The following is a 16,080-nucleotide window of genomic DNA, read 5'->3' as shown; positions in this document are numbered from 1 at the left end:
AGGATGTGGAGAGCCCGCAGATATGCTCCATGTGTGGTGGGGATGTGAGAAGCTAGAAACATTCTGGAGTGAAGTTATAGATCACATAAACAAAACACTGAATTCACACATAAATAGAAACCCAGGAATATTGCTGTTTCATGGCCTACCGAACCTTAAAGATGATATAAAACAAAACCTCCTATACATCATGCTTAATAGCGCCAAATCTCTGGTACCGCAAAGGTGGAAGACCGCGGACGCCCCAAATCTAACGACATGGAAGCAACAGGTTGATAACTTACTCCTTTTGGAGAGTTATCACTACTTTAGCATAGGCAAACTGGACCAACACGAATATATGCTAATGCGCTGGAACACACACAAAGATGACTGACTATTTTAGAAACACAACATGACTAGATGGGTGTTATACCGTCCGGGCAAAGGGTGAACCATTGTAAAATTGACTGTATGACTGACACATTAGGTATACTGCATAAATACTTTCACTGTGGAGTTGACTCAGCCGTCCCTCCCCCCTTTTTCTCCCTTCCCTCTCCCAAGACCATTAAATTTCATGTACTTCTAACGCTGACGATGATGATATAAGTGTTTTTTTTTAATGTTATAAATAAGAAGGCAATGGATAATTCTTGTTAAACCCTCACCGACTAAACACAATTGTATGATATTTCGAATCCAGTCCAAAAGAGGCTGTTTAATCTACTCCTAGAGTTGGTAAGGGCCACTCAACGAAAACAACTCAGAGCTCTTAGAACTCACAAACTTGATATATTGTCATTTTGTAAGCCATGTATGGTACTGTTTAATGCCTATGCTGTTTGTTGTATCAGCTCACAATGTAACCAAAACCAAGTTTGTAACTCTGATTAAATGTTTAATAAAGCTCTTTGAAAAAAAAAAAAAAAAGAAAAAAAAAAAATGTACAGTATTCACCACACACAATAAAAACAAAAAACAAAAACACAGTTAAAGGGTCAAGAGGAATTATTGTTAAATCGATTATATATTCATTTATATATGTAAATGTATAAGTGCAAAAGTAACAGATGTTTTGTTCTTAATTGAATACATTTAGATGCAACAAAAATTGTTTCATATTGATTTAACAAAATAAACTGGTTGTATTCTTTTTTAGAATTAACAGGTCACAGAGATGAAAATCTAGACACAGGATCATGTAGAGAACTTGTACAGAATATTCAGCCTGTGGAGACCCCATCAGACGTCTCTGCAGGTAACAGATCTATGGCACAAGCTACTATTAATGTTTTCAAATACTGATGTGTTGTGTAATATTACTGTGTAATCAGATTGTGTGAGATAACTGCACTTAAATCCATTTAACCAATAAACTCATTTTATTCTTTATTACAACTAACAGGTCTCAGTGATGAACATCTAGACACAGGATCACATGGAGAACAGAATATTCAGCCATCAGATGTATTTGTAGGTGAGTGATCTATGGTATAAGCTTCACAGTTAGAAAACTCACATTCTAAAATGTTTTCCCCCTATGTAAATGATGAGCCTCAGTACAGACGGATTGTAATAATAAAATCTATTTGGTTCACATCCTTACCTTGTATTATCTTCTCTCTCACCCTCTGCTTCATGTAAATGGTACACACACACCCTCTCTTCCCTTCTCTCTCACACTCTGCTTCATGTAAATGGTACACACACACACCCTCTCTTCCCTTCTCTCTCACCCTCTGCTTCATGTAAATGGTACACACACACCCTCTCTTCCCTTCTCTCTCACCCTCTGCTTCATGTAAATAGTACACACACACGCCCTCTCTTCCCTTCTCTCTCACCCTCTGCTTCATGTAAATGGTACACACACACGCCCTCTCTTCCCTTCACTCTCACCCTCTGCTTCATGTAAATGGTACACACACACCCTCTCTTCCCTTCCCTCTCACCCTCTGCTTCATGTAAATGGTACACACACACACCCTCTCTTCTCTTCTCTCTCACCCTCTGCTTCATGCAAATGGTACACACACGCCCTCTCTTCCCTTCTCTCTCACCCTCTGCTTCATGTAAATGGTACACACACATGCCCTCTCTTCTCTCTCACCCTCTGCTTCATGTAAATGGTACACACACACCCTCTCTTCCCTTCTCTCTCACCCTCTGATTCATGTAAATGGTACACACACACACCCTCTCTTCCCTTCTCTCTCACCCTCTGCTACATGTAAATGGTACACACACACGCCCTCTCTTCCCTTCTCTCTCACCCTCTGCTTCATGTAAATGGTACACACACATGCCCTCTCTTCTCTCTCACCCTCTGATTCATGTAAATGGTACACACACACACCCTCTCTTCCCTTCTCTCTCACCCTCTGATTCATGTAAATGGTACACACACACACCCTCTCTTCCCTTCTCTCTCACCCTCTGCTTCATGTAAATATTACACACACGCCCTCTCTTCCCTTCTCTCTCACCCTCTGATTCATGTAAATGGTACACACACACACCCTCTCTTCCCTTCTCTCTCACCCTCTGCTTCATGTAAATATTACACACACGCCCTCTCTTCCCTTCTCTCTCACCCTCTGCTTCATGTAAATGGTACACACACACCCTCTCTTCCCTTCTCTCTCACCCTCTGCTTCATGTAAATGGTACACACACATGCCCTCTCTTCCCTTCTCTCTCACCCTCTGATTCATGTAAATGGTACACACACACACCCTCTCTTCCCTTCTCTCTCACCCTCTGCTTCATGTAAATGGTACACACACACGCCCTCTCTTCCCTTCTCTCTCACCCTCTGCTTCATGTAAATGGTACACACACACGCCCTCTCTTCCCTTCTCTCTCACCCTCTGCTTCATGTAAATGGTACACACACGCCCTCTCTTCCCTTCTCTCTCACCCTCTGCTTCATGTAAATGGTACACACACGTCCTCTCTTCCCTTCTCTCTCACCCTCTGCTTCATGTAAATGGTACACACACGTCCTCTCTTCCCTTCTCTCTCACCCTCTGCTTCATGTAAATGGTACACACACGCCCTCTCTTCTCTTCTCTCTCACCCTCTGCTTCATGTAAATGGTACACACACGCCCTCTCTTCTCTTCTCTCTCACCCTCTGCTTCATGTAAATGGTACACACACGCCCTCTCTTCCCTTCTGTCTCACCCTCTGCTTCATGTAAATGGTACACACACACACCCTCTCTTCCCTTCTCTCTCACCCTCTGCTTCATGTAAATGGTACACACACACCCTCTCTCTTCCCTTCTCTCTCACCCTCTGCTTCATGTAAATGGTACACACACACACCCTCTCTCTTCCCTTCTCTCTCACCCTCTGCTTCATGTAAATGGTACACACACACACCCTCTCTCTTCCCTTCTCTCTCACCCTCTGCTTCATGTAAATGGTACACACGCCCTCTCTTCCCTTCTCTCTCACACTCTGCTTCATGTAAATGGTACACACGCCCTCTCTTCCCTTCTCTCTCACCCTCTGCTTCATGTAAATGGTACACACACGCCCTCTCTTCCCTTCTCTCTCACCCTCTGCTTCATGTAAATGGTACACACACACGCCCTCTCTTCCCTTCTCTCTCACTCTCTGCTTCATGTAAATGGTACACACCTGCCCTCTCTTCCCTTCTCTCTCACCCTCTGCTTCATGTAAATGGTACACACGCCCTCTCTTCCCTTCTCTCTCACCCTCTGCTTAATGTAAATGGTACACACACACACGCCCTCTCTTCCCTTCTCTCTCACCCTCTGCTTCATGTAAATGGTACACACACACCCTCTCTTCCCTTCCCTCTCACCCTCTGCTTCATGTAAATGGTACACACATGCCCTCTCTTCTCTTCTCTCTCACCCTCTGCTTCATGTAAATGGTACACACACACGCCCTCTCTTCCCTTCTCTCTCACCCTCTACTTCATGTAAATGGTACACACACACACCCTCTCTTTCCTTCTCTCTCACCCTCTGCTTCATGTAAATGGTACACACATGCCCTCTCTTCCCTTCTCTCTCACCCTCTGCTTCATGTAAATGGTACACACACACCCTCTCTTCCCTTCTCTCTCACCCTCTGCTTCATGTAAATATTACACACACGCCCTCTCTTCCCTTCTCTCTTACCCTCCGCTTCATGTAAATGGCACACACACACGCCCTCTCTTCCCTTCTCTCTCACCCTCTGCTTCATGTAAATGGTACACACACACCCTCTCTTCCCTTCTCTCTCACCCTCTGCTTCATGTGAATGGTACACACACATGCCCTCTCTCACCCTCTGCTTCATGTGAATGGTACACACGCATGCCTTCTCTCACCCTCTGCTTCATGTGAATAGTACACACACACACGCATGCCCTCTCTCACCCTCTGCTTCATGTGAATTGTACACACGCATGCCCTCTCTCACCCTCTGCTTCATGTGAATGGTAAACACACATGCCCTCGCTTCCCTTCTCTCTCACCCTCCGATTCATGTAAATGATACACACACATGCCCTTTTTTCTCTTCACTCACCCTCCGATTCATGTAAATGGTACACACACATGCCCTTTCTCTTGTAAAGGTGTATCCAGTCCACGGGTTCATCCATTACTTGTGGGATATTCTCCTTCCCAACAGGAAGCTGCAAGAGGACACCCACAGCAGAGCTGTCTATATAGCTCCTCCCTTAACTGCCACACCCAGTCATTCTCTTGCAGCTCTCGACAAGAAAGGAAGTATCAAGAGAGATGTGGTGAAAAGAGTTCTCTCTCCCCTCTCACAAGAGTTTCCTTCCTAGGAACTCTGATAGATTCAGTAGAAATGAAGATTTTTCTGACAGAGGTCAGGTTGTCAAAGCTTCTAACTTCCTGCCGTGCTCTTTATTCCACTTCTCAGCCGTCAGTGGCTCAGTGTATGGAAGTAATCGGCTTAATGGTAGCAGCAATGGACATAGTTCCGTTTGCCCGCCTACATCTCAGACCACTGCAACTTTGCATGCTCAATCAGTGGAATGGGGATTACACAGATTTGTCCCCTCTGCTAAATCTGGATCAAGAGACCAGAGATTTTCTTCTCTGGTGGCTATCTCGGGTCCATCTGTCCAGGGGAATGAGCTTCCGCAGGCCAGAATGGACTATAGTGACGACAGATGCCAGCCTTCTGGGCTGAGGCGCAGTCTGGAACTGCCTGAAGGCTCAGGGTTTGTGGACTCAGGAGGAAGCCCTCCTTCCGATAAACATTCTGGAACTAAGAGCGATATTCAATGCTCTTCAGGCTTGGCCACAGCTAGCTGCGGTCAGGTTCATCAGATTTCAGTCGGACAAAGAGCCCCCTGGCGATGTTGGAGGTTTCAAAGATAATTCTATGGGCAGAGGTTCACTCTTGCCATCTCTCAGCTATCCATATCCCAGGAGTAGAGAACTGGAAGGCAGATTTTTTAAGTCGGCAGACTTTTCATCCGGGGGAGTGGGAACTCCCTCCGGAAGTATTTGCCCAGTTGATTCATCTATGTGGCAAACCAGAACTGGATCTCATGGCATCTCGTCAGAACGCCAAGCTTCCTTGTTACGGGTCCAGGTCCAGGGATCCCTAGGCAGTGCTGATAGATGCTCTAGCAGCGCCCTGGTCCTTCAGCCTGGCTTATGTGTTTCCACCGTTTCCTCTGCTCCCTCGTCTGATTGCCAAGATCAAGCAGGAGAGAGCTTCGGTGATTTTGATAACTCCTGCGTGGCCACGCAGGACTTGGTATGCAGATCTGGTGGACATGTCATCCTTTCCACCATGGACTCTGCCGCTGAGACAGGACCTTCTACTTCAAGGTCCTTTCAAACATCCAAATCTAATTTCTCTGCGTCTGACTGCTTGGAGATTGAACGCTTGATTCTATCAAAGCGTGGTTTTTCCGAGTCGGTCATTGATACCTTAATTCAGGCTCGAAAACCTGTCACCAGGAAAATCTATCATAAGATATGGTGTAAATATCTTCATTGGTTTGAATCCAAGGGTTACTCATGGAGTAAGGTCAGGATTCCTAGAATATTATCTTTTCTCCAGGAGGGATTGGAGAAAGGATTGTCTGCTAGTTCCTCAAAGGGACAGATCTCTGCTTTGTCTATTCTTTCTCTTGTTAAGTGTATCCAGTCCACGGATCATCCATTACTTGTGGGATATTCTCCTTCCCAACAGGAAGTTGCAAGAGGATCACCCACAGCAGAGCTGCTATATAGCTCCTCCCCTCACTGCCATATCCAGTCATTCTCTTGCAACTCTCAACAAAGATGGACGTAGTAAGAGGAGAGTGGTGTATTATAGTTAGTTTTTTAACTTCAATCAAAAGTTTGTTATTTTTAAATGGTACCGGAGTGTACTGTTTCATCTCAGGCAGCATTAGAAGAAGAATCTGCCTGTGATTTCTATGATCTTAGCAGAAGTAACTAAGATCCACTGCCGTTCTCACATATTCTGAGGAGTGAGGTAACTTCAGAGGGGGAATGGCGTGCAGGATTCCTGCAATAAGGTATGTGCAGTTAATATTTTTCTAGGGATGGAATTTGCTAGAAAAATGCTGCTGATACCGGATTAATGTAAGTTAAGCCTTAAATGCAGTGATAGCGACTGCTATCAGGCTTATTAACAGAGATACATACTCTTATAAAAGTTCAATATAAAACGTTTGCTGGCATGTTTAATCGTTTTTATATATGTTTGGTGACAAAACATATTGGGGCCTAGTTTTTTTCCACATGGCTGGCTTGATTTTTGCCTAGAAACAGTTTCCTGAGGCTTTCCACTGTTGTAATATGAGTGGGAAGGGCCTATTTTAGTGCTTTTCTGTGCAGCTAAAAATACTGACAGAGACATTCAGCTTCCCTCTGCATGATACAGGACATCTCTGAAGGGCTCAAAAGGCTTCAAAGTCGTGTTTGAGGAGGGTAACAACCACAGTAGACTGTGGCAGTTGTGACTGTGTTTAAAAAAACGTTTTTGTCATTTATTATTCTGTTTTTGTTATTAAGGGGTTAATCATCCATTTGCAAGTGGGTGCAATGCTCTGCTGACTTGTTACATACACTGTAAAAATTTTGTTAGTGTAACTGCCTTTTTTCACTGTTATTTCAAATTTTGTCAAAATTTGTTTCTCTTAAAGGCACAGTAACGTTTTTTATATTGCTTGTTAACTTGCTTTAAAGTGTTTTCCAAGCTTGCTAGTCTCATTGCTAGTCTGTACAAACATGTCTGAAACAGAGGATACTTGTTCATTATGTTTAAAAGCCATGGTAGAACCCCATAGGAGAATGTGTACTAAATGTATTGATTTCACCTTAAACAGTAAAGATCAGTCTTTATCTATAAAAGAATTGTCACCAGAGGGGTCTGTCGAGGGGGAAGTTATGCCGACTAACTCTCCCCACGTGTCGGACCCTTCGCCTCCCGCTCAAGGGACGCACGCTAATATGGCGCCAAGTACATCAGGGACGCCCATAGCGATTACTTTGCAGGACATGGCTGCAATCATGAATAATACCCTGTCAGAGGTATTATCCAGATTGCCTGAATTGAGAGGCAAGCGCGATAGCTCTTGGGTTAGACGAGATACAGAGCGCGTAGATGCTGTAAGAGCCTTGTCTGATACTGCGTCACAATATGCAGAACCTGAGGACGGAGAGCTTCAGTCTGTGGGTGACGTCTCGGAATCGGGGAGACCTGATTCAGAGATTTCTAATTTTAAATTTAAGCTTGAGAACCTCCGTGTATTGCTTGGGGAGGTATTAGCTGCTCTGAATGACTGTGACACAATTGCAGTGCCAGAGAAATTGTGTAGGCTGGATAAATACTATGCAGTGCCGGTGAGTACTGATGTTTTCTTTCATGTAATTAGCAAGAGTCCATGAGCTAGTGACGTATGGGATATACATTCCTACCAGGAGGGGCAAAGTTTCCCAAACTTTAAAATGCCTATAAATACACCCCTCACCACACCCACAAATCAGTTTTACAAACTTTGCCTCCTATGGAGGTGGTGAAGTAAGTTTGTGCTAGATTCTACGTTGATATGCGCTCCGCAGCAGGTTGGAGCCCGGTTTTCCTCTCAGCGTGCAGTGAATGTCAGAGGGATGTGAGGAGAGTATTACCTATTTGAATGCAATGATCTCCTTCTACGGGGTCTATTTCATAGGTTCTCTGTTATCGGTCGTAGAGATTCATCTCTTACCTCCCTTTTCAGATCGACGATATACTCTTATATATATATATACCATTACCTCTGCTGATTTTCGTTTCAGCACTGGTTTGGCTTTCTACAACATGTAGATGAGTGTCCTGGGGTAAGTAAGTCTTATTTTCTGTGACACTCTAAGCTATGGTTGGGCACTTTTTTATAAAGTTCTAAATATATGTATTCAAACATTTATTTGCCTTGACTCAGGATGTTCAACATTCCTCATTTTTCAGACAGTCAGTTTCATATTTGGGATAATGCATTTGAATCAATCATTTTTTCTTACCTTAAAAATTTGACTTTTTCCCTGTGGGCTGTTAGGCTCGCGGGGGCTGAAAATGCTTCATTTTATTGCGTCATTCTTGGCGCTGACTTTTTTGGCGCAAATTTTTTTTCCTGAAGAGAGAGTTGTTCATTTGTTTTCAGACAGACAATGTCACAACTGTGGCATACATCAATCATCAAGGAGGGACTCACAGTCCTCTGGCTATGAAAGAAGTATCTCGAATTCTGGTTTGGGCGGAATCCAGCTCCTGTCTAATCTCTGCGGTTCATTTCCCAGTTATAGACAATTGGGAAGCGGATTATCTCAGTCGCCAAACGTTACATCCGGGCGAATGGTCTCTTCACCCAGAGGTATTTCTTCAGATTGTTCAAATGTGGGAACTTCCAGAAATAGATCTGATGGCTTCTCATCTAAACAAGAAACTTCCCAGGTATCTGTTCAGATCCCGGGATCCTCAGGCGGAGGCAGTGAATGCATTATCACTTCCTTGGAAGTATCATCCTGCCTATATCTTTCCGCCTCTAGTTCTTCTTCCAAGAGTAATCTCCAAGATTCTGAAGGAATGCTCATTTGTTCTGCTGGTAGCTCCAGCATGGCCTCACAGGTTTTGGTATACGGATCTTGTTCGGATGGCTTCTTGCCAACCGTGGACTCTTCTGTTAAGACCAGACCTTCTGTCGCAAGGTCCTTTTTTTCCATCAGGATCTCAAATCCTTAAATTTATAGGTATGGAGATTGAACGCTTGATTCTTGGTCAAAGAGGTTTCTCTGACTCTGTGATTAATACTATGTTACAGGCTCGTAAATCTGTATCTAGAGAGATATATTATAGAGTCTGGAAGACTTATATTTCTTGGTGTCTTCTCATCATTATTCCTGGCATTCTTTTAGAATTCCGCGAATTTTACAGTTTCTTCAGGATGGTTTAGATAAAGGTTTGTCCGCAAGTTCCTTGACAGGACAAATCTCTGCTCTTTCTGTTCTTTTTCACAGAAAGATTGCTAATCTTCCTGATTTTCATTGTTTTGTACAAGACTTGGTTCGTATAAAACCTGTCATTAAGTCAATTTCTCCTCCTTGGAGTTTGAATTTGGTTCTGGGGGCTCTTCTAGCTCCTCCTTTTGAACCCATGCATTCATTGGACATTAAACTTCTTTCTTGGAAAGTTTTGTTTCTTTTGGCCATCTCTTCTGCCAGAAGAGTCTCTGAATTATCTGCTCTTTCTTGTGAGTCTCCTTTTCTGATTTTTCATCAGGATAAGGCGGTGTTGCGAACTTCTTTTGAATTTTTACCTAAGGTTGTGAATTCTAACAACATTAGTAGACAAATAGTGGTTCCTTCATTCTGTCCTAATCCTAAGAATTCTTAGGAGAAATCATTGCATTCTTTGGATGTTGTTAGAGCTTTGAAATATTATGTTGAAGCTACTAAGTCTTTCCGAAAGACTTCTAGTCTATTTGTCATCTTTTCCGGTTCTAGAAAAGGCCAGAAAGCTTCTGCCATTTCTTTGGCATCTTGGTTGAAATCTTTAATTCATCATGCCTATGTCGAGTCGGGTAAAACTCCGCCTCAAAGGATTACAGCTCATTCTACTAGGTCAGTTTCTACTTCCTGGGCGTTTAGGAATGAAGCTTCGGTTGATCAGATTTGCAAAGCAGCAACTTGGTCCTCTTTGCATATTTTTACTAAATTCTACCATTTTGATGTGTTTTCTTCTTCTGAAGCAGTTTTTGGTAGAAAAGTACTTCAGGCAGCGGTTTCAGTTTGAATCTTCTGCTTATGTTTTCATTAAACTTTATTTTGGGTGTGGATTATTTTCAGCAGGAATTGGCTGTCTTTATTTTATCCCTCCCTCTCTAGTGACTCTTGCGTGGAAAGATACACATCTTGGGTAGTCATTATCCCATACGTCACTAGCTCATGGACTCTTGCTAATTACATGAAAGAAAACATAATTTATGTAAGAACTTACCTGATAAATTCATTTCTTTCATATTAGCAAGAGTCCATGAGGCCCACCCTTTTTTTGTGGTGGTTATGATTTTTTTGTATAAAGCACAATTATTCCAATTCCTTATTTTTTATGCTTTCGCACTTTTTTCTTATCACCCCACTTCTTGGCTATTCGTTAAACTGATTTGTGGGTGTGGTGAGGGGTGTATTTATAGGCATTTTAAGGTTTGGGAAACTTTGCCCTTCCTGGTAGGAATGTATATCCCATACGTCACTAGCTCATGGACTCTTGCTAATATGAAAGAAATGAATTTATCAGGTAAGTTCTTACATAAATTATGTTTTTCCAATACCTAAAAGGCTTACAGAAATTATTAGTAAGGAGTGGGATAGGCCCGGTGTGCCCTTTTCCCCACCTCCTATATTTAGAAAAATGTTTCCAATAGATGCCACTACACGGGACTTATGGCAGACTGTCCCTAAGGTGGAGGGAGCAGTTTCTACTTTAGCAAAGCGTACCACTATCCCGGTTTTTCAGATCCAATGGATAAAATATTAGAGGGTTACCTTAAGAAAATGTTTATTCAACAAGGTTTTATTTTACAGCCCCTTGCATGCATTGCGCCTGTCACTGCTGCGGCGGCATTCTGGTTTGGAGGCCCTGGAAGAGGCCATCCATACAGCTCCATTGACTGAAATTGTTGACAAGCTTAGAACTCTTAAGCTAGCTAACTCATTTGTTTCTGATGCCATTGTTCATTTGACTAAACTAACGGCTAAGAATTCCGGATTCGCCATCCAGGCGCGTAGGGCGCTATGGCTCAAATCCTGGTCAGCTGATGTGACTTCAAAGTCTAAATTACTCAACATTCCTTTCAAGGGGCAGACCTTATTCGGGCCTGGTTTGAAAGAAATTATTGCTGACATTACTGGAGGTAAGGGTCATACCCTTCCTCAGGACAGGGCCAAATCAAAGGCCAAACAGTCTAATTTTCGTGCCTTTCGAAATTTCAAGGCAGGTGCAGCATCAACTTCCTCTGCTTCAATACAAGAGGGAACTTTTGCTCAATCCAAGCAGGCCTGGAAACCTAACCAGTCCTGGAACAAGGGCAAGCAGGCCAGAAAGCCTGCTGCTGCCTCTAAGACAGCATGAAGGAGCGGCCCCCTATCCGACAACGGATCTAGTAGGGGGCAGACTCTCTCTCTTCGCCCATGCGTGGGCAAGAGATGTTCAGTATCCCTGGGCGTTGGAGATCATATCTCAGGGATATCTTCTGGATTTCAAAGCTTCTCCTCCACAAGGGAGATTTCACCTTTCAAGATTATCTGCAATCCAGATAAAGAAAGAGGCATTCCTAAGCTGCGTACAAGATCTCCTTGTAATCAGAGTGATCCATCCAGTTCCGCGGACGGAACAAGGACAGGGGTTTTATTCAAATCTGTTTGTGGTTCCCAAAAAAGAGGGAACCTTCAGACCAATCTTGGATTTAAAGATCCTAAACAAATTCCTCAGAGTTCTGTCATTCAAGATGGAAACTATTCGAACCATTTTACCCATGATCCAAGAGGGTCAGTACATGACCACAGTGGACTTAAAGGATGCCTACCTTCACATTCCGATTCACAAGAATCATCATCAGTTCCTGAGGTTTGCCTTTCTAGACAGGCATTACCAATTTGTATCTCTTACATTCAGGTTGGCTACAGCCCCAAGAATTTTTACAAAGGTTCTGGGCTCACTTCTGGCGGTCCTAAGACCGCGAGGCATAGCGGTGGCTCCTTACCTGGACGACATCCTGATACAGGCGTCAAGCTTTTAAATTGCCAAATCTCATACAGAGATAGTTCTGGCATTCCTGAGGTCGCATGGGTGGAAAGTGAACGAAGAAAAGAGTTCTCTATCTCCTCTCACAAGGGTTTCCTTCCTAGGGACTCTAATAGATTCTGTAGAAATAAAACGGAGTCCAGGTTATCAAAACTTCTAAATGCTTGCCGTGTTCTTCACTCCATTCCGCGCCCCACGGTGGCTCAGTGCATGGAAGTAATCGGCTTAATGGTAGCGGCGGTGGACATAGTGCCATTCGCGCGCCTGCATCTCAGACCGCTGCAATTATGCATGCTCAGGAAACCAGAGATTCTCTTCTCTGGTGGTTATCTCGGGCCCATCTGTCCAAGGGTATGACCTTTCGCAGACCAGATTGGACAATTGTAACAGATGCCAGCCTTCTAGGTTGGGGTGCAGTCTGGAAACTCCCTGAAGGCTCAGGGTTCATGGACTCAGGAGGAGAAACTCCTCCCAATAAATATTCTGGAGTTAAGAGCAATATTCAATGCTCTTCTGGCTTGGCCTCAGCTAGCAACATTGAGGTTCATCAGATTTCAGTCGGACAACATCACGACTGTGGCTTACATCAACCATCAAGGGGGAACCAGGAGTTCCCTAGCGATGTCAGAAGTCTCCAAGATAATTCGCTGGGCAGAGACTCACTGTCAGCGATATCCCAGGTGTAGAGAACTGGGAGGTGGATTTCTCTTGTTAAGTGTGTTCAGTCCACGGGTCATCCATTACTTATGGGATATATTCTCCTTCCCAACAGGAAGTTGCAAGAGGATCACCCAAGCAGAGCTGCTATATAGCTCCTCCCCTCACATGTCATACCCAGTCATTCTCTTGCAACCCTCAACAAAGAAGGAGGTCGCGAGAGGAGTTGGAGTTTTTACTTAATTATTCTTCAATCAAAAGTTTGTTATTTTAAATGGCACCGGAGTGTGCTGTTTTTCTATCTCAGGCAGTATTTGGAAGAAGAATCTGCCTGCGTTTTTCTATGATCTTAGCAGGCGTAACTAAGATCCACTGGCTGTTCTCGACATTCTGAGGAGTGGGGTAACTTCAGAAAATGGGAATAGCATGCGGGGTCCCCCGCAAATGAGGTATGTGCAGTACAATATTTTCTGGGAATGGAATTGACTAAGAAAACACTGCTGTTACCCACATGATGTAAGTACAGCCTTAAATGCAGTAGAAGCGACTGGTATCAGGCTGATAAATGTATGCACAGTTGAGTTATTTTCTAGGGACTAGAATTTGACTGAGAAAATACTGTTTTTTTTTTTTTAGCGCCTTGTTGCGCAGTTAAAATTCTAGCACAGTCTTCCTGCTTCTTCCTCCTTGATCCAGGACGTCTCTAGAGAGCTCAGGGGTCTTCAAAATTCGTTTTTGAGGGAGGTTATCAGTCACAGCAGACCTGTGACACTGTGTTTGACTGTGATAAAAGCGTTAAATCTTAATTTGATATCCGTTTTTGGGTATTGAGGGGTTAATCATCCTTTTGCTAATGGGTGCAATCCTCTGCTAATTAATACATTTACCGTTAAGAATTGTTGACTATAACTGAATTAGTTCTTTGTTAATTCAACTGTGTTTTTTAAAAGCGCTGCAGCGTTTTTTATATTGCTTGTAAACTTATTGAAAGTAATTTCCAAGCTTGCTAGCTTCATTGCTAGTCTGTTTAAACATGTCTGATACAGAGGAATCTGCTTGTTCATTATGTTCAAAAGCCGATGTGGAGCCCAATAGAAATATGTGTACCAATTGTATTGATATTACTTTGAATAAAAGTCAATCTGTACCGATAAAGAAATTATCACCAGACAACGAGGGGGAAGTTATGCCGTCTAACTCTCCTCACGTGTCAGTACCTTCGTCTCCCGCTCGGGAGGTGCATGAGATTGAGGCGCCAAGTACATCAAGGCACTTACAAATCACTTTACATGATATGGCTAATGTTATGAAAGAAGTATTATACAATATGCCCGAGTTAAGAGGCAAGCGCGATAGCTCTGGGTTAAGGACAGAGCGCGCCGATGACACGAGAGCCATGTCTGAGACTGCGTCACAATTTGCAGAACATGAGGACGGAGAGCTTCATTCTGTGGGTGACGGTTCTGATTCGGGGAGACCGGATTCAGAAATTTCAAATTTTAAATTTAAGCTTGAGAACCTCCGCGTGTTGCTAGGGGAGGTGTTAGCGGCTCTGAATGATTGTGACACGGTGGCAATCCCAGAGAAATTATGTAGGCTGGATAAATACTATGCGGTACCGGTGTGTACTGACGTTTTTCCTATACCAAAAAGGCTTACTGAAATTATTAGCAAGGAGTGGGATAGACCTGGTGTGCCCTTTTCCCCTCCTCCGATATTTAGAAAAATGTTCCCTATAAACGCTGCCACACGAGACTTATGGCAGACGGTCCCTAAGGTGGAGGGAGCAGTTTCTACTTTAGCCAAGCGTACCACTATCCCGGTGGAGGATAGTTGTGCTTTCTCAGATCCAATGGATAAAAAATTAGAGGGTTACCTTAAGAAAATGTTTGTTCAACAAGGTTTTATATTACAGCCTCTTGCATGCATTGCGCCTGTCACTGCTGCAGCGGCATTCTGGTTTGAGTCTCTGGAAGAGGCGATTCGCACAGCACCATTGGATGAGACTTTGAGCAAGCTTAGAACGCTTAAGCTAGCTAATGCGTTTGTTTCGGATGCCGTAGTGCATTTAACCAAACTTACGGCTAAGAATTCCGGATTCGCCATACAGGCGCGCAGAGCGCTATGGCTTAAATCCTGGTCAGCAGATGTAACTTCTAAATCTAAACTACTGAATATTCCTTTCAAAGGGCAGACCTTATTCAGGCCCGGCTTGAAGGAAATTATTGCTGACATTACGGGAGGTAAGGGCCACTCCCTTCCTCAGGACAGGGCCAAATCAAAGGCCAAACAGTCTAATTTTCGTGCCTTTCGTAATTTCAAGGCAGGAGCAGCATCAACTTCCTCCGCTCCAATACAGGAAGGAACTACTGCTCGTTACAGACAAGGTTGGAGAAGCAACCAGTCATGGAACAAGGGCAAGCAGGCCAGAAAGCCTACTTCCGCCCCTAAGACAGCATGAAGACAGGGCCCCCTTTCCGGAGACGGATCTAGTGGGGGGCAGACTTTCTCTCTTTGCCCAGGCTTGGGCAAGAGATGTACAGGATCCCTGGACGTTGGAGATTATATCTCAGGGATACCTTCTGGATTTCAAAACTTCTCCTCCACAAGGGAGGTTTCATCTGTCAAGGTTATCAACAAACCTAGTAAAGAAAGAGGCATTTCTACAATGTGTACAAGACCTCTTAGTGATGGGAGTGATCCACCCAGTTCCGCGAACGGAACAAGGGCAAGGGTTTTACTCAAATCTGTTTGTGGTTCCCAAAAAAGAGGGAACCTTCAGACCAATCTTAGACTTAAAAATCTTAAACAAATTCCTAAGGGTTCCATCGTTCAAGATGGAAACCATTCGAACCATCCTACCCATGATCCAAGAGGGTCAATATATGACCACAGTGGACTTAAAGGATGCCTACCTTCACATACCGATTCACAAAGATCATTATCGGTACCTAAGGTTTGCCTTTCTAGACAGGCATTACCAGTTTGTAGCTCTTCCCTTCGGGTTAGCTACGGCTCCGAGAATTTTTACAAAGATTCTGGGTTCGCTTCTGGCGGTACTAAGACCGCGAGGCATTGCGGTGGCTCCGTACCTAGACGACATTCTGATACAAGCGTCAAGTTTTCAAAATGCAAAGTCTCAT

The 16,080-nt window shown here is 43.7% G+C and overlaps 1 protein-coding gene across 1 annotated transcript in view; it reads left to right on the top strand.

The window, feature by feature from the left end:
- Window positions 1-402: 402 nt before the first annotated feature.
- LOC128661348 (uncharacterized) overlaps window positions 403-16,080 on the top strand; it is a 605,036-nt gene continuing 589,358 nt past the window's right edge. Inside the window, exons 1-3 of the mRNA XM_053715612.1 lie at window positions 403-469; window positions 1,142-1,240; window positions 1,388-1,459. Of these exons, the coding sequence (XP_053571587.1) occupies window positions 403-469; window positions 1,142-1,240; window positions 1,388-1,459 (238 nt within the window). The remainder of the gene's footprint in view (window positions 470-1,141; window positions 1,241-1,387; window positions 1,460-16,080) is intronic.

The sequence above is a fragment of the Bombina bombina genome, chromosome 5 (assembly GCF_027579735.1).
Source record: "Bombina bombina isolate aBomBom1 chromosome 5, aBomBom1.pri, whole genome shotgun sequence".
Taxonomy (NCBI): Eukaryota; Metazoa; Chordata; class Amphibia; order Anura; family Bombinatoridae; genus Bombina; species Bombina bombina.
The sequence above is the reverse complement of the archived record's forward strand: the minus strand, read 5'-3'. Positions and strand labels throughout refer to the sequence as shown.